The sequence below is a fragment of the Limulus polyphemus genome, unplaced genomic scaffold (assembly GCF_000517525.1).
Source record: "Limulus polyphemus unplaced genomic scaffold, Limulus_polyphemus-2.1.2 Scaffold4283, whole genome shotgun sequence".
Classification (NCBI taxonomy): domain Eukaryota; kingdom Metazoa; phylum Arthropoda; class Merostomata; order Xiphosura; family Limulidae; genus Limulus; species Limulus polyphemus.
The window spans coordinates 54974-65523 of NW_013669893.1; the positions used below are offsets into that span (position 1 = coordinate 54974).

Sequence of the window (10550 nt, forward strand, 5' to 3'; positions counted from 1 at the left end):
TAAATTGTTTAAATATTTTTCATTCTAGTAGCCCATCTCTCTGTAATTTATCTAACATGTTTTTTTGCACTGCTAAACACCCAGAAGACAACTTTTATGGGTTTTTTTAATGATCATTCTGAAATTTTTTTTCTTTGTTATCCACAACTCCATATTGCTTTTTCACCCACGAAGAAGTAACACTTTTCCATGATTTCACACCATAAGTGCATAACTTTGCACTTCTTATTATTAGAACAAATTTTTCCACATTCTGGCTCTGCCAATAAAATTAGCAAAAGTCTTTTGGCTTAAATAATTTACCACAAAGGTTTCAAAAGAGACCTCTGATAGACCTCTTGATGAAGTTGTCACATTAAAAAAAGGTGGGAACCCTTTCAAACAAGCTGGTAACTCAACAAAAACTTTTTTTTTATCAAGATCAAAATATTTTCTAAATGTTTTTATAAGTAATTTTTAACAATAAATTTCAATATCTTGCTAACAACAGAAGTCAAGTTAATTGATCTAATCTTATTTTGACCTTTCTTTTTTTGTAAAATAAAAAAAATTACACTGGTAAGCTTCAATTATCTTAAATTTCTCCAGTGCTAAAAAATTTACAAAATAACAGTTAAAGCTCCATTAATTCCTTCTAGACTTTATTGGGGCTCTAGGATAAATCTCATCATTGGCAGGATTTTTATTTCCAATAAGTTTCTTATTCAACAAAAATACAATTTAATGAAAACTCCTATCTGTTTTCATATATAAATAAATTGGATAGATAGAATCTCTTCTTCTTCGTCATCAGCTAAACATTATAAAAAATATTCAGTACTTTAGTTATCTCCTTCATCTATAATAAGCTTCCCTTAAACTCTCCTGGAACAGGGTTATCTCTTACATATTTTTTTTTTACTTGGGTAAGCAAAATAAATTTCATAGATCCTGTTATCCTAAATAATAGCTTTCTTTATTTGTAATTGGCTATTTCAGTAAACCTCTAAATCCTTCCATTGAGGACATGAACCTTACAAATACAGATACCATCAGAGCAGTAATCATGTAATTGGTAAAATGTATTGGAAGTTGCATGAACCCCACTAGGGTATATTTGTTACATGACCTGTGCATAAATAAAGATTTAAATTTACTGCTGTTATTTTTAGTTAACATGCTCTGGTAATAAAGGTTGCCCCGAGGCTTGGTTCACAGACAACTTGTACATCAAGGATTGAAATATTCGCTCTAAATAAACCTATCATAGAATCATCACCACTTCGTTTAAGATATTTTCCACCAAGGCTCCTACAGATATCCCAAAATTATTTAACATACCAGAAAAGTTTTTTTAGGTGGAGAGAGCCTCTGAGATCCGTATCTCAAACATAGGCCATCTTTAAACACAGCCAATAAATCGTCAAGTAGGTCACAGAAAATTATTTAAATTATTACTGTCATCAACCAACTTTTTTTTTTCTATTGGAAAAAAAGCATCTGTCCAACCTGCTCTAAGGTATTCACAAGTCACTAATGTTTTTCTGGCTTTTGATTCGTTTAGTATATCCTGATTTCATTTAGTGTGTGGTTTTATATTATGGTATGCTGAGTAGTTGAATTGACCCATATAAAGGTCTTCCACTGATTTTATCACTGTACCTTGATCCTATGAAACTCATGCTCCTAGTAATAGGACATGGTATCGGCTACTTCCATTGCTAACATCATTCCTGTAAACTAAGAGAATCATTTTGTTCTATCTAAGCATTTTGTCATCATCATCTTTTCTGAATAGTTTTTATTGTCTTTATGCCTTTTTCTGAATTTTATATGCCAGGATAATATTCTAACAAGGGTCAAAAAGGAATATTTAAGATCAAGTTGTTTTTCACTTTTACACTTGTAGTTCCTCTTTTATCTTCTACTTCTTGGCATCATACTCCTTAGTTCCTCAATTATCTTCTTCTTCTTGACATCATACTCCTGAATCTAATTGTTGACTTTAGTTTTGATATTTGAATTTCAGTTGTAATTGTATTATATTATATAATTGATGCAGTGTATATTAATTATTAATTTCTCTGGCTTCTAAATAAGTGAATACTTATTGATCTGTTGTTTATATTTGTTTTATGGTTGTACTTTTTATAACTTAAATCTTCTGCTGTTTGTTTTCTGGGCAATGATGCTCAAATTTGAAGGGTATCCATTATTAACAAAAGTATAAAATTGTTATAATTTATTGGACATTGAAATACAAAGTACTGATCAGTTCTAAAAGATTATTTGTTATAAATTTTTATCACTGCTATAAATATTTTTAAAAGTGTTTCTTATTTTTGCAAAACTATCAGCGGCTCACTTTTAAAGTTATGATAATTTTGGTTTTTGCAGGCACTATTTTTTGTTTAAATTTTAACTAAGTTCCTTTTAAAATAAATTTGGCAAAGGTAACTAATTGTATCATTAAATGGTAAATTTTATGATGAAATGACACATAAAACATTTCGAATGTAACTCGAGAATTTCACTAGAAATTTGAGCTTGATTGGTATCTGTCAGTTGTTTATTTTTTTTAAGATTCCTGATAAAGTTAGATTTATCTGAACGTTTTTTCTTATTTGCTGTAAATTCCCACATTCATTCTTTCAGTTGCCGAGGTCACTGAACAATGTTTATTGTTTAAGACCTTATTTATTTTTTTTCTTATATACAAGGAAAAATGTAGAACTTGTTAGGTTTTATGTTTAAAGAACAATATAATATTTTTTATGTAGCGTAATTGTATTTTGTTGAAAGAGAAATTAGTACATTCTTATTTCTTTTTACAGTACAGGTGATATACAGGTCAACAAACTAGATTATATACACCACAAAACATGAAAAAGTGTATATACTAGTTATAACATGTATATGAAATTACATGTTTCCATTTGATGGATGAAAGGATGAGTAAATGGATAAATAGATTTGTGTTCAACTATTGTTAGAGGTATAATTATGCAAGTGGATGCTTTTAATATAAACTCTTACTTTGGTAGATCATCGGGATTGGTTGTGAATATTAAGGAACGTATCTCTGTTGTGGGAAAAAGGTTTGATAAAATCTTGGTTAATGTTAGTAAATAAAAAAAGTTAATTCCTGAAAAAACTTGCAGAACTTGTCAAGAGAAAGTAAGCATTGTCATTTATATGCTCACCTTAAATAACGTATAATGCTTTGCGTATACAGAAACACAGTCAAAATGGTTGAACTTCTAATGAATATAGTGAGAAGTCGTTGAATTTAGTGTTCTGTGCTCTGGTAAAAGTAGCATTTTTGTTTTGTTGGGCAACATATGTAGACAGTGAGATTATATCAGATAAGAATTGCCAATGCTAAGATGAGTGTTTTTGTTATAGAACAGAAAAGGATAATGATCTTACTATGCCTGGTCTAAGTTTCCAAATTTATTCTTAAGTTGTAGAATATAGTACTTGGTGCAAAGACTATTTGAGTTTGTTTCTAACAGGATAAGCGGTAAAGGCTTGATTTATAAGAGTTAATAACTTTAAACTTTGCAAGCCTAGTAGTAAATTGTTGTAGCGAGATCATGTGTGGTATTTCATCTCCCTTTTTATTTCTCGGCTTGAGATGGAACCAGATTACTGTTGCATGCCAGGCGAGTGCTCAGTTAATGTAGCTAAACTGTTCACATTAGCACTTGCTTTTAGGCACTTTATAATAATTCTGACTCAGTTACACATGTATGTTAAACAGTTAATTAATATTAAGTATTTGATAGTACTATATAATACATGCATAGTTCTACTGAGATGCTTATTGTGTGTTTGTATGTGGATGACTTTGAGTGATGATTTATTTTTTGGGTATAATTTTTGTGTTGTTGCATTGGGTGATGCACTGTTTAATTTGACTTTGAATAGAATAACTCATTAAGGATGTGATTATGTGCTTTTATATATTTTACTGTATTCATAATTTGTATTTTTATTTGTTAGTTAACTACTAGGTAGTAGCAGACCTTTGGACTTAATTGTTATTTGTTTTAAATTACACTCTTGCAGAATACGAATACAGTTTTTGACATTCACAATTTTCTATCAGTATATATATTTTCCCAAAAGAAATTATGGTGTATGCTGGAAAGCTCTCGTTTTCTTTCAATCATAAATCACTTATGAAACCTACAATGATATTGGCTGTAACTTGCGTTGAAAAGGTTAAATTATGTATATTCTTTGTAAATTCCTTGTTGATGTGAAAATTGTGTTGTGTTTGTCAAAGTTGAGATAGCTGTGGTTGAGACCCACATGTACAGGCATAGTTTGTTGGTCTAAAAAACTGAACTCTCTAATACATGTAGTCAGGTCCCTTTGTTATTTGCTAACAGACTTTCGGGTATTATCAATGAATTGTTTTAAATTAATATTGTGGGTTTGTATTTTAATTTATGATTTTAAAATGTATGTTTTACTATTTTTGGTCATCTAAGACTAAATGTATATTATAAGTTGTCTTGTTAACCACCTCTCTGATCTGGTCACATCTTTTGTCTGAGTGTTTTCATAATCTCTTGGGCTATTCTTAGAAATAGTTTTTTTTTCTCTTTTGTACTTGTGGTTGAGAAAATATGTCTATTATGTTATATTTTCATTTCAGTGATTAAAAATAAACATTGATTATTGAAAAATCTTCTTTTTTTAGGGGGGGGGGACTGTAGAAATAAAATAAGCATTGATAAATAATGTCTTTACATATGCATGTAAAGTACGTTGTTTGAATATACAGATTAATGTATCAGTAAACAAAAGATACATTCTCTACAGTAATGCTATTGTTTGAAGAATATAATTTGTTACTGAGTGTATGATAACCATCCCACAATGGCTTCTCATATACATCTTTGATTTATAATGCTCAGACTTGACTCTTCATTGTAATGTGTGTAGTAATGAACTTCCTGAACATTGTCCAGAACAAATCAGATTGAGGATGACCTTTTCAAGAAAATAGCCTCCTGAAGAGTGGGAGCTATTCAAAATTATCTGGGTTACATTCATGTCTCACCAGAGTCTTCAGGTTAACCTTATTAGAAGGGCTAGACACAGTGCACCCCTGCTGGAAGTAGTAAAAGCTTTATCCTTGCATTCTTTAGAAGAGGGTAGGAAATGTAAGAAATGTTGATAAAGTTGTCACATGCATGTTACTGACTGTAACAATTATGGTTTTTCTCTTTTAATTATACTTTGTCTTATGTCCCAAATGTTTAAAATACAAGAAAATACTTGCACACGTTAGCCAAGTTTCTTTTTAAATTTATTTTTACTGTGGTATAGTAAGATAAAATATAGTATTATCTACTGTAAAGTTATATTTCAAAAAGATAAGTTGACAGTGTCTCACATATGAAACTCGAGTGTATGAGTATCGTTAAAAGTACAATGCTTTTGGTATCATTATAGAATAACATAATATTTTGGGGCAACATGGGACCTATTGGTCCATCTTGGCTGTTCCATCCTCAGAACTAAATTAAAATTATTAGAAATAATAATAATAAAATTTTAAACCCAACCCTTTTCATTCATATACTTATCAAGCTTTTTCTTAAACTCACTTAAATTTACTGCCTCTACAACATCTGAAGGCAACCCATTCCAAAGGCCAATCACCCTGTCTTAGCTGAAGATGACTCCTACCTTGCCAAAATTTATATTTGTGTCCTCTAGTCCTAATATTCTCTTTGTTAAATGAAAAAAAAAGATGATACATCAACACTATCAATTCCCTTTACAATCTTAAACACCTCAATCAGATCCCCCCCCCAACTCTTCTTTTTTTCAAGATAAAACAATTTGAGAGATTTTAGCCTCTCGTCATATGACAACCCCTCCATCCCAGGCACCATTCTAGTAACCCTTCTCTGAACCCTTTCCAACAATTCAATGTCTTTCCTAAGGTAAGGAGCCCAAGACTGAACACAATATTCCAAATGTGGCCTAACCAGTGACCTGTACAATGAAAGTATAACCTCTTTAGACTTGTGTTCAATATTTCTATAGATACAACCTAAAATCCTATTTGCCCTACCACTAGCAACAGTTGGTTTTGTATAATGCTATATAATGTGTATAAGTATTACAACGTTGCACATTTTGAAAGAGCATACTTACATATAAGTACATTGTTATCCAAAATAATTGTGTTTGTTCTTTTAATACCAGAGGATAATTGAAACAAGCTTTCAAAAGTACATATAAGTACATTGTTATCCAAAATACTTGACCCCAAAATAATTGTGTTTGTTCTTTTAATACCAGAGGATAATTGAAACAAGAGTATTGTTAATAATGTTGAGCTTCACAGTTTTTGTTTGGTTTCTTCCCCTTAGTGAGATAATGTATGTAAAAATATAACAGTTGTTCTATCCAGTTTCATTGCATTTGTGAATATTCATTTCCAAATTTCGTAGCTAAAATATACGCATGAACAAATTATCTCAGTTTGTTTAATGTATGTTTATGAAGCTACAAACATTTAACTCGTTGTATTTACCAAAGTTTTTACTCTTCAAAGACTGCCATCAGAAACATGAAATGTTATTTTTAAAAAAAAGGTCATTTTCATGGTAACAGGAAGTTATCTTTTCTTGATTTCATTATTATTTTAGTACATTTTTACAAACACAAATAAGTTGACTGATTTAATCATTATAAATTTGTTGTTTTGGAAATAGCTTCAAAAAGAAATTTACCTTTGCATAGAAATTTATATCTGTTTAATTACAAGAAACTATTGAACAGAATTTCAAGAAAACGTTTTTGGTACAAGGTACAGTCAACTTTGTAAATAGAGTGGACTCATGAAGTATAAAAAAATAAGCTATTCTAATGAAATGATTTGTTTAATAGACAATGGATTTTCTTAAGACCTGCCTGGAATTTTGTGGAGGGGGTGGGCTTTCTTGCACAGAGCAGATAATGTGAATATTTCTTTCAGTGGGAGGAAATTGCTTAGTCAACCATTTTTTTTTTTTTTGTAGTCTCTCTGATATTTTGCTTCAGTTTAATTGGCTAGTTGATACCTGTCTAAGTTTATTTATTTATGCGATTTAGTACTGTTTCACAGTAGCTAACTGAACTGTGAATTAACATGCATTTTAAAGGAATAAAATGGTCACTCATCCATATATTAACCAATTAGAACAAGCACAAGTTGCCAAAAGATTATCCAACATTTTCTAAGAATCAGGCTTTAACTTTTATTTCAATTTGAAACAAAACTTTATAATTGAATACTAAAATCCTGTATCATTTTTTTTAAATAACTTATTAAAGCTCAGACCGTGTGAGAAACAAACTTATGAATCATGTAGTTAATTACATTTGTACAAAAAAAAACAATTTTTTAAAATTCATTGTATAATTTTTTTCATCTGGTTCATCTTATATAGCCAACTCTCAGATCTTAAGTCAGGTTCTCAAATAACTTAGTATGGATATTACAGGAGGTTCAGAACTTACATGGTGTGCTGGTGGGTAGCTTGTGTCTTTTCTATAGATTTATCATAACCTTAAGTTGTTTTTTTTTCTCTTAGGCTCATCTTATAAATTTGATTCTACCTATAATTATTTCATATTTTTTCACCAAAGTTTCGTGATAGTTCAGTAAGTGGGCTGTAACCTCATGCAAGTTATCTAATGATCTTACAATAACATCAAAGTCGAATCCTTTATTCCTTTATAAGAGATTACTATTTGAAAATTCTAACTTCTAGTTGAGTTATGTGTCACTAACAGTAGCAAAACTTTGACAATATGAAGTTATACACAAATGGGCTATATAAGCTCTGTGAGTGATACAACAGTGTCTTTTTTTTCAGTTGACACTAGAGTTAAGTATGTTGCAATATTTGTTGTTTTTTACTACGTTTATCTCTTACTACATAAAATGGAAACTAACTGTAGATAATGCCTAGAAGTGATTAGGTTATAGAATCAGGTACTTTCTATGCTTTGAGATAGGTAGCAAATTCTGTAACATAATGTAATATACGATACTGTTTCCTAGTGTGCCAGCTGTATTAATTTCCATTTAAAGTTACTCTCTGCACTATCTGGTAGGTTAATGTACTGTAAGTGCTTGTTAGAATTTTGCTTGAAGTGTGTGCGATCTGGATGTTGTTGTTTTGAACTTTGTGAAAATATTACTTTTCGAGACATGCACGTGACTACATATGTAATCAATATGAACAGCCTTTACAATACTGGGGATATTTTTTGGAGTAACATACTTTGCTTTTTTATTCAATCTGACTTTCATATAATGTGGCCAAAACACTTACATATGAAATGTAAACTATTAGCCACATAAGTACTTTTTTATTTGTTCCAATGTTTTCTTATGTTAATTAGTTGGTTTAGTAGTTGTCTTTAAACAAGTCTTGGGTATTCTTTGATAAAAGAAAATGGTATTTTCACCACTTAAAATCCTGAGTTTAACATTTAACCACGATAACTTTTTGTTTTACACAGCCACTCTGTAGTAGTCCATCAATGGAACAAGTTCGTGACTACCTTAACCACTGTCCTGTGCCTGTCACTTCTGATGCCACACCCACATCAGTGCCTGGTCAAGGTTCGGGTTCCGGATCATCTGGACTTCCTCTTTCAGCCTTAAGTCCAGTGGGATTTATGGGAAACCGAATTCTTTCCCGAAATGTTAATGGGACAAGTAAGTTTATGTATAAAACAGAAGACATGGTTCTGGTTTTGTTATTACCTAATTTTATGTTGCTGACTTACCTTATTTATCATGACGACCAGAATGCCATAATATATGATAGCTCTTATTGAACCTAAAAATTCTTCCTTTAAAATTGGAAGAAATAGTAAAGAATAAATAAAAAGAATGGAGATATTTGTTCATTAATTTCTGTAATCAATGATATCATTATTTTTTCATTTCATTTTCATAAGTGCACAAAGATAAACACAAAGTTCAATTAAAATTGGATATATTATTGTTCTTATTAACTCTGGTCACTAAATAATAATACATTCTTCGTTCACGTTATTTGTCAACACACTGACCATTAGTTTTCATGTTATTGAATAAAACTATTTTCAATACAAAATAAATCAAACATAAAATCTTTCCCTGCATGTTGATATTTATATTTGAACCAACATAAACAACACCGAGTCATTTATTTGCTTATTGTAAAATCTGGCATAAGGGCCATAAAATAAATATCCTAATTTAAGACCACTAAATGCATTTCCAAATGTACTTGAGGTTATATGGGTTTTACTTTAACCGAAGGAGGAGTTTTGACATAAGTTTTTCAACATGCCTACTTCATATCTGCTTAGCCCATTTATTTCTTGAAAAGAACCAATCGATAAATAGGTGGTGCATGTACAGTTCTGTGTTTATTGTAAAATCCCATAGAATATAAAGTGGGATTAACATATTATAGAAGCAATAAAATACAGACTTCAGACATTGACTTTCACAAGGTGTAGTTATAATTATTTATAAATAATCATAAGTTTTTGTGTAGATAATAAACAATATCTCGCAGAAAAAAGAAAGGAATGTAGCAGTTGTATTAAACTACACATTATATTTAAATATTTTTCCAAGATTTTCTGAGATAGGCCTACAAGGAGTCGGACTCACTCCTCTTGCCTTGATGGTTGTTAAACTGATGACATTGACAATTACCTTATTGTTTAATTTTTTGATAGTTTCTACTTTTCTGTTTATCTGATTTTTAATTGATGAATGGACCTGGTAATTGTGTAAACTCGGAACGAGAAAAGCTTCAGATGTTTCTAACCACACTTAATAACTTCCACAAGATTCCTGATACCTAACTCAGTCTTGTGCTAAACCCCTAACTAAACTGGTGATCCCAAGTGATACCTTACTCAGTCTGGTGCTAAACCCCTAACTAAACTGGTGATCCCAAGTGATACCTTACTCAGTCTTGTGCTAAACCCCTAACTAAACTCATGACCCCAATTGATACCTAACTATTTTTGTCCTAGAAACTTGCACTGAAAACATTAAGCAAGTCATTCTTTTTATGAGCAACAGTATTGTTTTTTTTTTTTCATCGAGTACCAAATGATTTTTCCTCACTTTAATCCCCACCAGAAAGATAAAAAAATTCCCCACAAGTTTCTGTTTGTAAGGTGGGATTAATTTAGCTTATCAGGTAAACTTGATAACATCAGTAACCATTGACCTTAGTTTAATCATTTTGCCAGTTAATTTTGATGTTTAGAAACTATTAGACACAAACTCACAACGTCTGAGGTGTCGTTGTTATAATTTTCTCTATGTATGCAAGGCCCGGCATGGCCAGGTAGTTAGGGCACTCGACTCGCAATCTGAGGGTCGCGGGTTCGAATCCCCGTCCCACCAAACATGCTCGCTCTTTCAGCCGTGGGGGCGTTATAACGTGACGGTCAATCTCACTATTCGTTGGTAAAAGAGTAGCCCAAAAGTTGGCGGTGGGTTGACTAGCTGCCTTCCCTCTAGTATTTCACTCCTA

At 31.1% G+C, this 10550-nt stretch overlaps 1 protein-coding gene across 1 annotated transcript in view; it reads left to right on the forward strand.

Moving 5' to 3' along the window:
• The window catches only part of LOC106470908 (NGFI-A-binding protein homolog), a gene marked incomplete at its 3' end in the record, with an annotated part of 67477 nt that overhangs the window by 26417 nt on the left and 30510 nt on the right, over window positions 1–10550 (forward strand). Inside the window, exon 2 of the mRNA XM_022399542.1 lies at window positions 8521–8719. Coding sequence (XP_022255250.1) covers window positions 8521–8719 — 199 coding nt within the window. The remainder of the gene's footprint in view (window positions 1–8520; window positions 8720–10550) is intronic.